General features: G+C 44.8%; 1 protein-coding gene across 1 annotated transcript in view; it reads left to right on the forward strand.

Moving 5' to 3' along the window:
- The first annotated feature begins 1,440 nt into the window (after window positions 1-1,440).
- Window positions 1,441-19,500, forward strand: part of Ly86 (lymphocyte antigen 86) — a 59,531-nt gene continuing 41,471 nt past the window's right edge. The window contains exon 1 of the mRNA XM_038335050.1: window positions 1,441-1,612. Coding sequence (XP_038190978.1) covers window positions 1,477-1,612 — 136 coding nt within the window. The 5' untranslated portion in view covers window positions 1,441-1,476. The remainder of the gene's footprint in view (window positions 1,613-19,500) is intronic.

Here is a 19,500-nt window from a genome sequence, read left to right on the forward strand (position 1 = left end):
AGGTTTCAAGGCAAGGGCATTTGACTCGATTGTTGTGTGGGTTGCAGTGGAGCATGTTAGGTTGTGGACGCAGGTGGAAAAAACCTGATCGTCTAGTGGCAACTTGGAAACAAAACAGAGATGAAAAAGAACGGTTAGAGTCCCAATATCCACTCTGAGGGCCAATCCTTGATGACCTAATTTAAAGGTTCCACTACCTCTCAGCAGTTCCACAGGCTGGAGACCAAGCACTTAGAATGTGGGACTCCAGTAGACAGTTAATATCCAAACCCAAACAGAACTCAAGATTATGTCATTAGGGATTGCTTTCTGAAGCAGATGGGTCACCATCAGCGGTCGGGGTCAAGTCCTGCTTCTCGGTGCTCAAAACAAGGACATATAACTCCTTGAAGGCTCTCTCCTTTTTTCCTATAAGGAAAGAAATGCCATCTGTCATGCAAGAAGATATAATTTTTTGAGAAATCTTCTAAAAATATTTTGTACATTCTCAATGGAATATAATTCATCTCCTCCTGCCGTGAGAAACTGTTCCCTATTGCTCTGGAGGACTGCTGGCCTTGGCCATGAATCTGGTGAACTATGCAGAGTGGGGGTGGGGCTGAGATTAAGAAAACTCCCCCTTCTGAAGTAGAACAACAGGAGTCCACAGAAGAAAGAACCTTCTTGGCTTTAAGAAGTGACATCAATGATCCCACCAGAGACCAAGAGTAGAACTAACATTAATGGAGGCCGCAGGACAATGAGATGACTCAGTGGGTAAAAGCACTTACATCATCAGCCTGGTGACCTGGGTTCCATCCCCAGAAGCTACAGTGAAAAGAAAGAATTGAGTCCCAGAAGTTGTCTGTTGACCTCCACATGCGGGCACACACATCCTCACAGAGAGCCAACACGCTCAGAGACATTCTGCAAGGCTCCAAGGGCAAGGTCCTGTTCTCCTGCTGGACAATGTACTGCTGACTCCTAACCCCAAAGCCAGAGCCAAAGCCAGAGAGGAGCCAGTACAGAGGGGGCAAAAGCCTCATTCCAGATCCCTAATGATATATACAACCCTCCAAATGCCAAATGTGCCTGCTGGCTTTATCCAGCTCTGTCTCCCACCAGGAGCCTTCAAAGATGCACACTGATGGAAAACACATGGTGGCCTGAGTTTATGGCTTCACTGGGGGACTAGGACTCTAAGGAGGGCTCTTCTGAGGAGTCATGCTACACCTCTTCCTGCAAAAGCAGGAAGTCAGCTTTCAACCTAACCCACACCCACACACACCTACTATTTCAAATGAGAAAAGACCCTCTGGAACAGTATTCAAATGCCCCTCTTTGCTCTCTGCTTTTGGCCTCTCACCTTCGATTCCCCAGAGCTTAGTATTTGAGAAGTGAAACTAAACATACCACCCTTTTCATGCGGGGGGGAGGGGGGTAGAATGAACCTTGGAGGCCTTTTTATTTAGCATTGGTCACACACAACCCTTAGCCATGAACAGTGTCGCAGCTGCTCTCCTTGTGTGGACTCTGACCTCTCCCAGCAGCAGCGGCCACGGCAGAGGGGATGCTTGGCCCACGCACACGGCCTGCAGCAGTGGGGGCTTGGAAGTACTCTACCAGAGTTGCGGTAAGGTCTTGTGAAATGTTTGTTTTGGGTTTATGGGGAAATTAAGGCCTTGTGGTGTGGACAACATAAGTACTAAGTAGGTATGGGTGAGGGACGAGGTGATCAGCAGCCCAGGGCTCTGTTCAGCTGCAGTGAATCTTTAAGGGCCATGGGCAGCTCTTGGAAGCTGTGAGAAGGGGAGGAAGAGGAAGAGTGAGACAGCCTGCTGAAAATAACTAAGACAGACAGACAGAGAGAGAGAGAGAGAGAGAGAGAGAGAGAGAGAGAGAGAGATTAACAGTCTAGATGTGGAGCCCGGGCTAAGCGTTCAGCCCCAACAAAAACAAATGATCAGTGATCCTCCAACAAGCTTTTTTTCCTTTATTTCCCCCAAATCCTGCACCTGGGCAGACTTCCCAGGGTACCCATGGCGTCCTGGGACACAAACTGAGTAAGCGTCAAATCATTTTTTTCTAAAGATCTCTGTTCCTCAGCTGCCACCTCTGGAGCACTTGTGATGTGAGCTGCACCACCATGAAAGCAGCAAGCACTTTGGAAGTAGCATCCAGTGTCAAGGTTTCCCTGACAATCAAGCCAGCAAAGGGGGGGAGAGGTGCTGTGGTTTGACTGTGTCCTGAAGCATGTGTGAGAAACTTCACCCTTGGGGCCACTGTTTAGAGAGGTGGCACACAGTGAGAAGGATTCTGCTGAGAGGACTCTTGCTGTTGGCACCATGAGCCAGAAGTCAGGAGAGGGTTAGTTATGAAGTCTGAGTTTGGCGCCTCCCCTCGCCTTTTTCTTCTGTGATATCATGACACAGTGGGGAGAAACGGGCCTTAGGATCCATTTTCAATAGCAAGAAAAAGAGCTGGTTTGTAGAAAAGTGGGCTTTAGGAAACCTGTGAGAAAATGGGGGAAATGTGGCCTGAGATGAAGAGGAGACACTGAGCCCACATGTTGATCCCACCATAAGCTGGGAGAAATGAAAGAAACTCTCGGACAAATAGCTGACCCTGACTTCTGCCACCCAAGGATCTGGCCTGGGAGACACAGAGGGCCAGTTTGATTTCTGGAGTAGGCTGATGGACTCATTTGTTCCTTTAAACAAATGCATCCTAAAAGTTAAAAATAAGAAAAGGAGAATAGTTGGTTGGATGGTGAGAGTTCACCTTGTTATGCTTGCTGTTCTCGGGGTAAATGGGAGCCTGCCTAGACTGCCGGTGACAAGTTCATTTAAGGTGTGGTTGATGCCAAGATCTGAGATGCGTGGACAGTTGGGGTTTGATTCTCCAGGTCATTCAGTCTCGTGTGATTGGCCAGTCTGTGTCCCAGATGCTCCCTCAGACTGCAGCCAAGCCTCCTGTGTCCTTCTACTCTCCTGGAGAAGAGGCAGGAACATTAGGTCTGCTGGGAGGAAAGGGGGGACATGAGGGCTGCCTCACTGTCTGGGATGGAGCATGTATCTGGAGGTGGACCTTCTCGGCAGAGTAATTAAATCTCGGGATAAGCCCTGGGCACTTGGAACAAAGGAAACATGCAGAGTTTTCATCCAAGAATAGTGGGTGCATCAGCCAATAGAGAAAAAAACGGAAGGATAAATGTTTTTTGGAAGGGATGTCTCAGAGGCAGGGGTTGTGTGATTGGAACAGAGTAAGTTGTGGATCACCTAACATAAATTTAAACTTGAAGAATGATATAGGTAGCTGGACAAAACTTTGAAGAGTCTGCCTGTGTGTGTCAAGGACAATGCCTAGTGCTTCACTGGCATGGTCTTTGCTTTATGAGTATAAACATGGGGCCAGAGATGCTAGCTAATTTTGCAAAGGCTCTCCAGCTAATACTGTAGAAAGTATGCTCCTGGGTGACAGAGAAGGCAAAACCTTGAGTAAATATTTGTGGAATTAAAGCACATCCATCACTGGCCTCTCTAAATCTAAAAGCCGGGCTCTTAATTAACCCTGGTGTGCAGAACTTTGTTGCTGTGTAGAATTGCATAGAGGAGCGTGGAGGAGAGTTCACAGAGAGAACTGTGTGTGTAAAGGCAAAAGAAGTCATGGCATGACCAGGCAGAGTTCAGGGAGCTGAGAAAATGATGCGCCCCAGACAAGTGGAGTTGCCTGTCTTTGGCTTTGAGGAACATCTACTTTAGAAAGATCCCTTACCTTGAGTGGTTACGAGGGTTGTGGGTATTGCCACGGAGCCTGTTTGTGGCTGAAAATAGGGTTTGTAGCTGGAAGTCATGACAGCTCAGGAAGAAAACCATGGCCATGTGAAAACCACTCAACGGTCTTTAGACTGAGGGGATCATGGGTGCACTCTGAGCTCTGCAGAAAGGCAAGTTGAACCCTAGGAGCTCCTGCAGGGGGTGGTCCTGACTCTGTCTTCTGAAAGGACACAAGCTTTGGGGGGTTGGCTGTCTGTACACTCCCGGATGCAGAGAGTCTCCCACTCTGCTCGTGGGTTTATAGGGCAGCAGCCTCATTCAAAGGCTGCCTGGAATTACACTCTGGCCAGCAAGGTTTTGGGGCGGTGTTAGCACCTCTGGGACTTCTGGGATCCAACTGTCAGGCCGGAAACGTAGTTGCTGTGATATTCTAGGGTCGGGCTTCATTTGTCTTTTTTTGTTGCAGTTGTAATTTTAGTTCCAAGAGGAGAGAACTTAAGATAGAAATTGTTTTCTGAATCATTAAAAACAAAATCCTTCAAGAGAAAGAGGGACCATTAGAAGCGGTTTTTGGATGTTAGATACAAACTAAGAAGCTAGATGTGGTGGTTCGTGCCTCGAATCCTAACACTTGGGAGGTGGAGGCTAGAGAATGTGGAAGTTCAAGGTCATCCTTGACTTCGTAGTGACTTTGAGGTCAGTATGGCTGTACATAATAATACATTACAATAATAATAATAAGTAATTAAAAATAAAAATATCTAAACAGGAAGCAAGCACATTTTTCTGAAAAGCAGAAGTCCTAACTTGTTCAAGTAAGAGAACTGCAAAAAAAGAAAAAAGAAGCAGCAGCCAATGTTGTTAAATCTAAATGCGAGACTATGCGGGAATCTTCCTACATTAATTCATAAAATAATATTTTAAAAAGCCTAGTTATGTGGTACCAGTGCCTACTAGTGTATTTACTCATATGCAGCCTTCATTAACACAAACAATAGAAATTACAAAAATGTTTATTGTTATGTGAGGAGAGAGATCAATAGCAGTGGGAGAAATAGGGTGAGCGGAAGAGCAGGAGCCAGTGTTACAGACGGACGGACTACTTGTGCCTCGACCAAAACAATCCATGAACTAAGAGCCAATGAGACGTCAGCAAGCCTGGTCACCTGAGCTGGTTTCCACAGTCTTGAGATAGAAGGAAGCTGATGCCACACCCCTGTCCTCTGACCTCACACACTATCAGGGGTGTGCCCACGCTCCTGTCCACACACAATCAGTCGCACACACACTCACACAATAGTAATAAAATTTTAATGTGTATGTTATATCCTACTTCTAAGATGATGGAATTAGGAGGCAGGACTTCCGTAAGGCATTAGATCATGAAAGCAGCACCCACAGAAATGGGATTTTTCTTTTACAAAAGAGACCCTCTAGAGTCAGAGGCCCACACCATGAACCCAGTCCTACTGCCCACCCTGATCTCAAACTTGTTAAAACTTGAGAAATCTGAGAAGACAAAGTTGGTTGTTCAAGTCTCTCTGCCTAAGTAACTTGTTGCAGTAACCCAGAACCTCATGTAAATTGCCAGGTGTGGTAGTGTGTGCTCAGAATCCCAGCACTGGGGCGGAAGAGGTGATGTCTCCCCAGAGCTCACTGGCAAGCCAGCCTAGCTCAGGCGTGAGTCAGACCAGAGGAAAGACTCTGTCTCAGAAATTAAGGTGGCCAACACCTGAAGAGCAACACCTGAAGTTGACCTCTGACCTCTGCATATATGCACACACATGAACAAAAAACACAAACACACAACACACATACACACAAAAACAGATAAGGAAAAAATTATATACATATATACGTACGCATGAACATATGGGTGTTTTGAAAGCACACATTAATCACTTCAGAATTCTGAGGAACAGAAATGTAAAGTAAGTTGCTCTGGGTCACAGTGCTGCCCAGGCCTCACTCCCTTGGAAGGGCTAAGGGAGAAAACAACCACATTTTCCAGTGCGCAACCTGTTTCTAGTTCAAGGCTCTCCCCCGTCTTCAGAGGCAGCCCTGAGGCCTCCCGTTTCAGTCATCACCTTGCCTTTCCAAGCCGTGGCAAAGCTCTCCACCTCCTTCTTATGAGATGTTTGTATGAGGATGCCCTCCCAAACACGAGATTCCTAATCTAACAGCAATGGCCATGTCTCTGACCATATACGGTAGTAGCCTTCACAGGTTCCAAGATGAGGACATAAATGTTCAGCCTACTTCAAGAGACATAATATTTTACCTCACAGAGCCTTGGAAGAATTCAGTGAGGACTATAGGAAAAGTTAGTTCTCTGCATATACTACATGTTTAATAAATCTTTGCTGGTGGTAACTTTATATGGTATGATACAGCCAATAGAACAGTGGCTCTCAGCCTTCCTAATGCACTGACCCTTTAACACAGTTCCTCATGTTGTGGTAACCCCAACAATAAAATTATTTCCCTGCTACTTCACAACTATTATTTTGCTACTGTTATGAATCATAACGTACATATCCAATATGCAGGATATCTGATATGTGACCCTGAGAGGGGTTGCTACCCACAGGTTGAGAATCACTGCAAGAGAAGCATATCACTGAAGGCAAATCAAACCAGGAAATGACATTTCAGAAATTAACCAGTTTTCAAGAAGTTTAACAACTTTGCCGGATTCTGAGGTATAAACCACAAGAGAAACTTTCCCCCAGATAGCTAGCTTTCTGGACGGCATGTCTAAGCAATGCCACTGTCCCTTGGTGTAGATGAAGGCCTAGAATTAGGACACACTGCCAAGAGCCATTGTAGAACCTTCTTCCCTGGATGCAGCATTCAGAGGGGCCAGCTCATTTCAAAAGTTCGGTTGTCATAGAAATAAATGAGCCATTCACACCCCAGGAAATCCTCTTTAACTATTGCTGATGTGGCTACTGAAGAGTTTGCTACGAAGTTTTTCACAGGGGTCTCAGTGATGCGACCTGGCAAAGCTTGAGAATAGAATCCCAGCACTCGGGAGGCAGAGGCAGGCGGATCTCTGTGAGTTCGAGGCCAGCCTGGTCTACAAGAGCTAGTTCCAGGCCAGGCTCTAAAAAAGCTGCAGAGAAACCCTGTCTCGAAAAACCAAAAAAAAAAAAAAAAAAAAAAAGAAAGAAAAAGAGAATAGACTCCAACCTTGCTGCTTCACATGCTTTTCAAGCGATGAGAGGCTCTGTGTCCCGGGCCTGAGTAGCTCCATGCTCCCTTTGGTTCTATCTAATTCTCACAGACAATTTGGCCATGGAAAGTGTTCTTGGAAATAGTCTGCATCAGGGGACTGCCAGCTGAGGCCTGCAGGCCAAATCTCACACATGGCCTGTGAGCTAGAAGTTACTTCTTCGTTTTTAAATGATTAAAGAATTCCAAATAAGGATAACGCTTCTGGTACTATGAAAAACACCTGACATGATCAGCCTCCTAAAGGAAAGTTTATCTTGGCTCCTCGGGTTGAGGTTTGGGTCTGTGAATGTTCGTGCCTGCTGCTTTGGGCCTTTGGTGAGATGTTCTTCATATCAGGACTGAAGAAAACAGACCACGGCACATGCGGGAAGTGAAAGGGTGAAAGAACAGACCAGATTTCTCAGTTCCCTCCGAGGGCCGCCCACGGCCTTATACCGACACTCTTCCTGGGGAGACAAACAAACACCACAGAAAGGGAACTGATGACAGACTAAAGTAACCATGCCAGCAAAGTCCAGTGTGGAGACTCAATGAGTGTGTTAGGATTACTCACAGGTGTGTGGGTGAGGGGTGACTTACAGGCGCCCGGATCACTCAAGCATAGTTTTCACCAAAAGCCCATACCAACACAAGTGAGACTCACAAAAGCTGGAACCCTGGATCTGCCTGCACCACTTGGAGGTAATCTGACAGGTCAGAGGCTCATCTCCTCAGGGATCCTTACCGCTCACATGACCTTGGGGGTGGGGCTATCTTGTACATCTGGTAAATTTCGGAAACTTTCTGAGATTTTTTTGAGTTGCAGAAGCTCCCTTAGTCTTAAGGAGCTTCCCTTTAGATCTTTCTGAATCCTGATGAGCTTCCTTCTACAATTGAGCCAATTTTAAGAGATTGCTGTACAAATTCCTACCTACCAAGCCCCACTTCTTAAATGTTCTACCACCTACCATTAACTCCACATTAGTGAACAAACCGTTGGCACATAGGACATCGGGAGACATTTAAGATCCAAACTGAAGCTCTGTGGTACATAAAGACTGCATGAAAATTAAAAGTATGCCCATAAGTAAAGTCCATTCTTATATGTGCTATTGATGGCTATTCATATGCCATAACAGCAATGCTGATTGGTGTGACCTTGACCATGTGCAGCACACAGCCTTAGATACTAACCATCTTTAAAGACACGGTTGACCAAAGGTGGGAAAGAATCTCTCAAGATTGCCACTAGATCAGATCATCAAGTTCTGAAACTTCTAGGTGTAAAATGGCTGTATAAACAAAGGAACCTTAAAACTACCATGTTAGTAAGAAATCAGTAGGCTTCCTCTCAGGTAATCATCATTGTTATAAAAATCTTCCTCTTAAGTTCCAGCTTTTATGAGTCTAACCCATGTTGGTGTGGCTTTTGATGATGTAGCTGCATTAAGTATGCTATTTTAAAACTAATAGTCACTTAGAATGGTAACCCTCATATGAAAATCGTAGAGGAAGGTTGGATGCGGATCTCCATTTCCAGGTGTAGAAACTGGGCCACATATATAGTGAGTAAACAATATGACTGAGCTTAACACAAACCTAAGAGTTCCAACTCACCCTCACCTGGCATTCTAATAGGCAAACAGCTAGGAGGAAGAAGAGGAAGAGGGAAATACCTTCTGATTAGAAACAGTTTTCCCTCTCTCCCTGACCCCTATCCCCACCCTCTCTGTGTCTTTACATCTTCAGAATTGGCTCATTTTTTTCTCTTCTCCAGCAGCCATTAGGGACCTTCAGTTTCTATAGAGAAGGACTGGGATACCAGCCCTTGCAACAACGCGTCTCAAGTTGCAGAACTGAATGCAGAAATGGCATCCCCCAAATTAAGAAAAAAAAAGAAGCCAATTGGGAATTCTTTTTGCCAGTACGAATGGTGTGTGCCGGTCAGGGCCCTCCTGTGCAGTTGGCATGGTTACATCATAAAGAAGCCTGTTTCCCCCACACAACCAAGGTTTCCCCCTGTGGAGTAGTCAGTGAAGAAAGGAGGGTGCTCTATCATGGGCAATATGTCGTGGATGATCCCATGTGATCCAGCCAGCTCCTGAGAGTTTCCAGGGTCTCAGGTTAGTGCTGCATCTGGTTCTCAAGCTTCAGATTCTCAGTCAACATCTCCCCTCCTGCCCTCCAGGGCAGTGGTTCTCAACCCTTCTAACGCTGCAACCCATGAATACGATTCCTCATGCTGCAGCGACCCCAACCAGGAAATTATTCTGTTGCTACTTCATAACAGTAATTTTGCTACCGTTAAGAATCATAATGTAAATATCTGATATGCAGGATATCTGATATGCAACCCCTGTGTAAGGGGGTATAGCCCACAGGGTGAGAACCACCGCTCGGAGACGACCAGCCTCATTCACATCTGTCTACATAGCATTTATAAGTTGTTGAAGTTTGCTTTGGGGTGGCAATTTACCTGACCTCCAAAATGTCCCTTAATTATGAAAATCTAAATCCAATCACGCGCATGCACCTGCATAATCCATCAAGGTAGTCAAACAGGACGATTAATTAGGCTTTAAGAATGCAGAACAATGCTGGCAAAATCCCCCACTGAACAGAGGGCAAACTACGAATGACCTACCCCAGAACTCAATGAACAAGGCATAAGGATGAAACGTTCATCAGAAAGTTTTAAGGTGCCCTGAGAGGCAGAGAATAAGGGAAGGGGGGCTGCTTTCCCTAGAACCTGGTAATTTTGAAGGAAGGAGTAACAAAACCAATACCAAAGATACAATGAGAATATCAAACACCCGAAAGAATCACAGGCTGTGTAATCATTCAGCAATGCTTTCAAACCCCGCACAGAAAGTCATCTCTTAACTTATGCTGTGTGCAATTAAGGACAATATTGAGAGATGAAGAGAGAGAACGAGAGAGAGAGAGAGAGAGAGAGAGAGAGAGAGAGAGAGAGAGAGAGAGAGAGAGAGAGAGAGAGAGAGAGAATCCCTGGTGATAAGTTTGGGCATGCAGGATGCAGAATGGACAGCACACTACCTAGAACAGGGCGCTGACTTTTCTATCAAAGTTTAAAGCAGGAAGTTGACTTAGAAAATCCAAGAGGTTTGGTAATGAGATGAGATGCAGCTGCTTTTTTTTTTTTTTTTTTTTTTTTTTAGAGTTAGAACAGATGCTGGAAGGGAAGCAATCCCTATAGATAGTTCCTGGGAGCTCACCACTGGGACCCTGGAGTGGAGTGGTTTCATTTCATGGAAACCACTTAGAAGCCAAGCCTGCAGGGCGGTGCAAATTCTCCTGAGCATATTAAAAAGGAGATACTAAGTCACTCAGCGAACAGAGGGGAAGAAAGAAAGCCAAGTCTGCGGTTCTAAAGAGGCCTCTTGAGCTGGCAGGAAATGAGTGTTCTAAAGGCTAGCCACTGCCCTTTCCAGCCGTATGAAGTACCCAGAGACGCCTGGCTCTGTTCGTGTTTGGGAAGGAAACTCTTGGGAGAGGCTGATATGGGAAAGGCCGTGGTGTTCACAGTCAGCAATTCCATCCCCAGGCACCACAGGCGGCACGGAGGCCTGGCCATGGTTTCCGTTCAGGCCTAGGGCAGGTGTGCAGGGCAGGGGACACCAGGGTCTGAGAAAGCAGCCTTCAATGAAAACCCCTTGGCGAGCTCCATCTGCACAGTGATGAAGGAACACGCAAAGGTCAGAGGTTGTCTGGACTCTATAGACAGCAGCGTCTGGGACCTTAAGGACCAAGCAACAGGGCAGGGCTGTGTTTGGGAAGAGAAAGATGGGCTGCTCCGTGATTTCATGCACTCTGGGTTGGTGCTATGCCTTCCCTAGACTCCTCCTAAGGTCAGATTCTGGATCTATACCCGGTAGCTTGATGCTAGGGAACTGGAAATACCAAGGAGGTGCCGGAAGTGTGCTGCAGCAACCAGGAAGCAAGTGTCTGCACATTTGTATGAGGCTGATGAGTGAGCAATGCACAGAGAACAACGTGCAAATTAGCAGGTAGCAGGAGTCCTTTGGCCTCTTAGCCATGAGGATAAGCGCCCAGAGACTCTTTTGTATGGTGGCCAAGAGTATTGTCTCCTTTCCCAATAGCTGAGTCCTTTCTTATCCAAAAGGCTTCTCTGCATGCTAGTGACTATTTAGTCCTTTCACTGTGTTTGAAAAATATCCCACTAAACATGTGAGCATTACTTGCACAACTGCTAGGCTAACATTTTGCTCGCTTAATGAGTTTTTACAGATGTGCACATTATCCACAAATTTATCAATAGCATTTCCTCAAGTGTTTGGCAGGATACAACCTGTTTTTCCTGATTGCTTTAGGACATTGAACAGCAGAAGAAGTGTATAGCACTTTCACAAAATAATTTCAGTCCTATTTTCTGAAGCTTGTTTCAAAGCATGGGTTTTATGAGCCTGATTTTTTTTTCATCTTTGTATTCACAACTATTCATTTTCTTCTCTTTCTTTTCTGTTTAAAATTTGATATGAAGGCTCACTAATGATCTCTTGATCTTCTTGCCTCAGCTTCCCGAGTGACTGGTATTGTGGCTATAGACTTACAGCATCAACACGGTTATTCTTATCTATAAGGCTTATACTTCCCTGCAGTCGTAGATCTGTGTGTTTGAACATATGTGTATCTAGCATGTTCCAGCTCACAGAATACATGCTTTTGACTTACCAACCGGTTGATTCAGGGCTTGATGGCCAGTCATCAGGTCGAGTTCCCTTTAGTGCTTCCAACCACTACCTGAAGACCCTTCCCACAAAGCTCTTTCCACTTGGCCACTTTCTCTTTAAAAAGCACACTGAGGTTTGCTGGGTCATTGTTTTGTGATACAGTACCCTGCCATTATCCTATGCCTAGAAGCTTCTGCCTACTGTGGACACCTCAACAACAACAAAATAAATAAATAAAAAATAAAAGACGGGAGGTCATTTAGAGGAGATAACGGAGTTTCTCTGCATGATTAAGCCTCATCTTTATAAAACAGAGCTGACTTGTGATTAGCATGAAGCTGTCTTTCTACTTGTATATTCCATGACTGCTGATGACAGTCCAGCTTTCTGTTGACTTTGGGGAAGTGTGCACTGGGGAAAGAACCCAGAGCCTTGTGTGTGCCAGGCAAGCACTCTGCCAGAAGCTTTACCCTTAGCTCATCTTCTGGATGTTTAGATGGGACCACTTGCGCTGATCCATCCTTCTATTTTTTTCTAAGGCTGTCTGGCTCATTCACAACTCTTTGTCCTCACTCCTACTCATGTACAAAGATAGAGAAAACTTCGTAGTTCTCTCTGGTCTGCCCATATGGGTAAAAGATATTCTGAATTCCAAATAACTGAGAACAGGGCTTCAAGGCACATGAAGCACTTCGGATGTGACCCAGTTTCCTTCCCATCTTTGTCGTCACTCAAACATGTTTGCTAAGCAATTCCTAGAGGCAAAACCATGAAGGGTGAGATCTCAGAGACATCAGAACAGCAATGTTGTATTTCATTGAGCACCAGCAACTTCTTATCTCCTTAACGCCACTGGCCAGGATCAACAGAGGAGAAAACCCTGCACACTTTTTTCTGACTGGCGTTCTCTGTTTCTGACGAGAATTCTCTGTTTCTGACTGGCGTTCTCTGTTACTGACGGGTGTTCTCTGTTTCTGATGGGCATTCTCTGTTTCTGATGGGCATCGCAGGTCATGCTAGACCCCCCTGAAGTGAAGCTATACAGGACATTGGTCTAGTCCATCATCATGGCAGTGGGAAAGAAGAGAGGGAAACATGCCCCCACATGGAATGAGGGGCCTGAGCAGCTTTGGGGGATCAACTCAGTGTCTCCAGAGGCAAAGCTGTTGGTTTTGGCAGTCTCTCTGTGGCTGCTGGAGAAACACTGAAGTGTGGGAAAGTTGTCACTTGATGACTAATTTCCCCCAAAGTCTGGCATTCTTCAGGGAGGGTTAGGCTTCTGCCTGGCTCTCTGGTAGTCAAACCAAGCAGTCTCTTAGGGACTAGAATAAGGCCGAGCCCTGTAGAGCCTTGGGGAGTCGATCTAAACTTGCCCTCGTTGGAAAGAGGAACCTCTCAGCCAGAAGGCAGCATGTTTGAACTGTGCTCCCCAAGCCAATCAATGGAAGAACCCAACAGGACCCTCCTGAGCAAGCTCAGCTTCCTCTTCAAACAGAAAACCACCGAAAGAGTTTGCCCAGATTCAGATCAGAGATACCACACAAACCAAGACCAGAGCAAGGTCTCCAAAGAGCAAAATGTCCTCTTTCCAGGCAGCTCATCTTGTAAAACAACTTATCCAGGTCCCTTCCTGCATAAGACCCTAGAAAACATGAGGTTTTATAATTGCAAACGATCCGTGGACTCGGCTCTAGTTGAGAGCACTATAACCGTGGACTTTGCATGGAACAGAATGTGTTATTTCCCCCTTTATCTATGAAGGACACATTCTGAGACCCCCAAGTAGGTGGCTGAAGTCATAGAGTTGTGACCTTATGTATACTTGACTTTTTCTACACATGTGTATCCATGACAAAGTTTAATTTATAAATAGTCCTGGTAAAAGTGACAATGGGCAACTAATAATAAAATAATTTTAATAGCATACTCTAATAAAATTGCCAGCAGTTCTACGCTTGCACTTTAGGGCCATTACAAAGTAGGATGGCAGTCATTTGAACACAAAACACTCTGACTCCATGACAACCAGTCAGATAGCTGGATAGCTACTAAGTGGCTGATGTGTGAGTCCCATATACAGGGTGGATATCCTGGACACAGGTGGGACCGAGCCAGGTAGCATGAGGGTTTATTGTGCTACTTATAGCACAATTACAATTTACAGTTTAGAAATGGCTCATTTCTGGAATTTTCCGTTTTAAAAGTATTGGTTCATGACGGTGACAAATTGTGAAACAGAAAGCTACAGATGGTGAAGAGTTACTGTATTTTATTCATTGAGCATCAGGAGGGAAAACGCTTGTTTAGAGTCAGGGCTGCCCCTTCTGTGACAGCAACCTCCTGCGGACCTAACAACATAAACACACACTGTGTCAGAAGAGATCTGTGGAAGTTATTACAGTGGCTTGGACCCCTAGAGCCTGAAAGTGTGACACCAGAGCCTGCATCTTCCATTCTTCTCTCCATATATGGAAGAGCTAGCTCCCGACAACCAACCTCAGCCATCAGACAACACCACCAATGCTTCTCCCACCACTGCCCCCTCCCCTGGGGTCATCAGCCTTTGGTCTGAATCACCAATGGAAGATGTTCAAAGAGGGAGACTAACTTCCAGCCAGACCCACACTGAGCTGTTTAAAATCCAAGCAGAGCAGAATAGGCAGGCAGGTCATTTTCCGGTGGCCACAGTGGCTTTCCCACCTCACCTGTGGATTAAATTTTGACTATTAAAGGGTATCTGTGGATAAATAGGGCTCATGTTTTCAGAGCATGCCTAAAGAGAAGACTGTCAGTCACTCCTTGTGTATTTGATCCAGTGGTTGAACAGACCACAGCTGGCAGGCAAAGATCAAGGGTCCTACCAAAATTGTGACTGAGATTTCAGAACCAGTAAGCTGAGGGAGCAGGAGGCACCTATGTGTATTATCTGATGGCAAGCTTTCAGGGGACTTCCTTCTTGGGTCAGTAAGCCACGGAGGATGGCCAGAGCACAAGGGAGAGCTAGGCAGCCATGGCTGCTCTGCTGCTAAGCCATAGGTCATCTACACTTCACCTCTGTCAAAGGAGGTGGAGGCAAAAGTTTGAAACATAAGTGTCATCAGCTTGACAAAGTTATGAATTAAACCATGAATTTTGTCTTTTCCTAATCTAGAGATAATGTGATGTGATACCCTTTTCCAGATGAAGGGAGGTGGCAGTGAATTGCCAGTCAAACCACAGGTACATCGGGAACGATACTCTATGGTACACTCTGTTGCTAAGCCAGGGTACTGATAAGCTGGAGGTATTCCATGCATATTCAACTTCTGATGAGTTTGTAAGGCTGTGGCCCTATTATAAAAGGGGGTTTACCTGTAACTAATGGGGAAGGCTAATTGTGATATCCAATGTGAAATCTCAGGCACTCACCTCATCCCTAATGGGACTCTGATGTTCGGCTTCAGATAAGTGTAGCAGTGAGGTTCGTGGTGCCCAGTTTCCTAATTTTTTTCAAAAGAAACCAAGACCCAACCCCACAGATGCAATACCCTAATTTACATAAATGGAAACCATCCTGGTTTTGAGCATAATGAGAATTAACAAAATGCATCCAAAAGCCACTCACAAACAACACTGGGTGCCACCATTTGCAGCCTCTAGTAGCGAGAGAAGGGGTCAGCGAGGCCATGCCCTTTTGCACCACGCCCTCCCTGCAACTCGCCCATCTCTGAGGTCTGTTCAACATCTCCAAGAGCCCCGTGAGGTCAGTTTGACCATCACACCATCCTTCGTATCAAGCAGGCCTCCACATAAATCTTCAAGGGATCTAAACATAAAATAATTATGTATCCCCTTGTCCAGTTAGCAAGAGTCTCACCAGCCCAATAGCCCAGTGTTCAAGTCTGTCTAGTTCTGTCCCACACAGATACCTGGAATTACTAGCTAAATTTAGTACTAATTTTAGCCCAAATCTACTAGAAAGCTTCTTGATGTTTACAAATATCATTAAATATTCTTTCTTTCCTTTTATTTTTAAAAGTAATTTAAAAAATAAAAATAAAATAAAATTAATTTATTCTTTGGCAATTTCATGCATGTATATAATGCACTCTGGTCACACTCAGCCACCTCCTCTTACCCCTGCCAAAACACACTAACTCTCCCTCCTGCCACTAAGTGCCCATATGCCATTTTCACAGCTTTTTGTTTTACTTGATAACTCACCAGGTTTAACCACAGACACTCTAGTAGGCACAGCTGTGAAGCTAACCACTGTAGCAGGAATAATCCGCCAGTAGCTACCATTACTAAAGACAATGACTTCCTTTTCCAGTCGTCTATAACTGCTAATTGCTCCCCTGTGTGGGGCTCTGTCCTGAGTCCACCTACCAACTATGGCTGAATGTTTGAAGGCTCAGTGTTGTGCAGACCCGGCGTAGGCAACTCCAGTTTTGAGTTCATAAATGGTCAGAATCTTGACATTCTCATAGGACAGCATTTCCATTTAGCAAAACAAAAGTAGTATGTTTACCCCTAGTACCATGAGCTCCCCAGCCATAGGCCTTTGAATAGAGGTCTCCAGTACCAGGCAGGAATTGTTTCCTGTGGAGGGGACCTCTGAATCAATCAGAAATCAGTTGGTTTACGCCATAATCATACCGCTATTGCACCAATGGGCACATCTTGTCTGGAAAGTGTGTGTGTGTGTGTGTGTGTGTGTGTGTGTGTATCTTTAAAAGAATAAAAAAAAATAAGAAAGCACCATAAATTATGCTAGAGATGAACCACATCTGACTTATTTTAGAACAAAATGCACAGCCACAGCCTGTACTCCATATAAACTGGAAGGATTGGCTTGAATATTGCTGCTGTTAAAGGTTTCTCTGGTCATGACCGCTAAAAGAAGGCACTGGGTACAGACTTGTTTGAGAAATGGTCCCTAGGAAACTGCAGGATGAGAAGGAAGGAGGTGAGGCACGAGAGTGAAAGTGAGGGCGATCCAAGTGACCACCGCGGTAAACAAACAGCAGTCCTACTGAGGACCTCAGGAAGACCCTGTGGATGGCACCTCAAAATGTCACATCCAAACTGGAAGAGCGGGGGTATTGATCTGTCAACTCCGAAGAGCTAGTCCCAGAAGCCTTTGCTCTCTGCACTGCCACATTAACTATGTTAATGAGACAGGCTTACTCCTACAGGAAACAGAAAGTCCTAAGAGTTTGCGGAAGAAATCCTTGGTGGTATCAAATGCTATGTGCTTTAGGTCGCTCAAGCTACTAAAACAAAATACCTTATATTGGGTGATTTATGGGCAATAGGATTTTACTGCCTGGTTATAACGTATTCAGTTGGGCATGAACTCCTTTCTATGGGATGGGCAGCAAATCTGATCAGAAATCAACTGGTTACCCCCATCACAGTTACTCCACTATTGTACCAACAGGCATGTATTTATTTTATTGATTTACATTGGTTAGATAGATATGATGACTAAGAATTCAAGGTAAAAGTAAGCTTAACATCTGATGAGCATTTGGGCTCAGCTTCATAGATACTACCTTCTGATATTGGCCTCACTTTGGAAGGTGGAAGGGACATACAAGTTTCTTCAGGCGTCTTTCATAAAATGCTAACCAATCCCCCTCATAGGAGGACTAACAACCCCCTAGCACCCTCAGCTTCCATTACCACTGCCTTGAAGTTTAGCATTTAGACTACAGCGCTCTGCTACAATGCCCGCGAATATCTGAATTGCACACTGAACTACTGAATACACATGAATATATATGTTGATGAACAGGACGCTGGTGGAAGAGAGATTTCATCATTCACCAAAAAGATGATCTACCCACAGGGAAGCTGTGTGGAATGAGCAGTTTCTGAAAGCTAGCATAGAAATCTGTCTTGCTGGATGATACCTGGATACGAGGGATGCCATAGAGAACAAATCATTTTCAAAGCAGAGCTGAGTTTGTATTGAAGGGGCGAGGAGAGGGCTTCTCCAACAGCAACGCCTAAGACAAAGTCAAAACAAGATGCAAAACAATAAAAAAAATTAAGAAGCAGAACTAAGAGAGGATACTGGCGCTCTGAGTCCCCTCCGAGAATTGGGCGCCTTCCATGGACTAGAGCCGAGGTTAATGAGTGCAGTAGTTTCCAACAGCGACCCTGCAGCGCATAAGACAGAAAGCTGACCCTTCGTGAACACACAACCTTCTAAGTGCAGTAGCCAAAAGCTACTCATTTTTAAAATGAATAAAAACAAAGTACTCCTAGACAAGTAAATACGTTCTGTCCTTCTGGGTCCACGCGGGAAATGTGTGTCTGTGAGGGTGAGCAGTTCCAGATGTGATTCCTCACAGGCTTGGGCCCAAACGTGTCTGTACTGTCTTTCTGGTTCGGGAAATCCCAGGCCCAGAAGTTAAAGTGGCTCTTGATTGGGAACATCTGGAGTGTATTGGCAGGGAAACAAACACCCTCAGTTTGTGTTTCACTGGCATGCAAAAGATTCCATGAGCTCAGAGTCCAAAATCTAAAAACAGAAGGCAACAAATTACGGTTGGCAGAAAACTCAAATGCAAGAAACCTATCCTGAGAGGTATTAGAATTTGGAAATACAGTTATGTAATATAAATAATAGTATAATTGTTTAAAGAATTAAAAGTAGGAATTTCAGAATACAAGAGACTAAAAGTGCAATATCAATAAATGTCAGGGAGATTTGACAAAATAAAGCCCTTTAGCATGGGATATTTAATTGCTGGAAGAAAGAATAATAGCTAAGCTAAAATGGAGCTTTAAAAACAGCTGGATACACGTTACCTTACTAGATGGGAGGTGTGTAGAAGCGTGTTACTGGATGTACATCATGGAGGACCAGAGAGATGGAGAATGTGAGCTACTACGAAAGGAACTAAGGAAAAGGCACACGCTGGGCAGAAACTTGGTTTCTTTTCTAGAATACTGAAAGGTATGCATTTTCCGGTTCAGCACACACAGCAATTCCCACGTAGATTCACAGGAGGGACGCCACAGCCTGCCGAAGGGAAACAAGTTACCTGACCATAAATTACAATTAGGCTGAGATCAGACTTATGAATAGTATTAGCAGCATCCCAGGAGAAGAAAGAAAAGAACCTCCAGCCTAGAATTGTATACATAGTTCAAATGTCCATCGGTAATGAGAGAAAATTAAAGAGCTTTCGGACAAACAAAATCCAGAGCGCATCCCCAGCAATAACTCTAGAAGTCAGTTCTGAGGGAAAGATGCATCATGATAAATAAAACTTGACCAAATTAATCCGATTTTTGAAAAAATACCCATGAATACTAGATTGCCTTGTTAAAGTTATCTATTTGTCTTCTAAAGAATTCAGTCTAAGCTACCACTCTGCAGTGGGCATTATGTCTGGCAGAACACAAAAAGCTTTTTCTTGAAGCTAAGAAAAAACAAGGCAAAATGTCCACCATCACTTCTAGCCAACATCCGCTGAAGGTTTCTCCCAAAACAGTCAGATGAACTACGTTTCTGGAATTGAGAGGCAAACAGAGCATATAGAGATTTTATAATGTGCCTCCAATATGACCGTCCACATATCTAGCTCACAAATCACCGCAGTGAATGGGAGCTGAACTGGTGGTCGCTCTGGAGACTGACGGATAACAGGGGGCACCTAGCATGTGCCACCTAAGGTAATTCCTTCTCAGCGTAGAATATGCCGTTACGGGCACAGGCTACAGCTGATCCTTCTTCTCTTGATTGCACATTTAGACTGCCCAAGCTGTTGTCCATATAAACTGCTGTGAACATCAATATTTTGTTTCTTTTCTTTTTAATT

Source organism: Arvicola amphibius, chromosome 6 (assembly GCF_903992535.2).
Source record: "Arvicola amphibius chromosome 6, mArvAmp1.2, whole genome shotgun sequence".
In the NCBI taxonomy this organism is placed as follows: Eukaryota; Metazoa; Chordata; class Mammalia; order Rodentia; family Cricetidae; genus Arvicola; species Arvicola amphibius.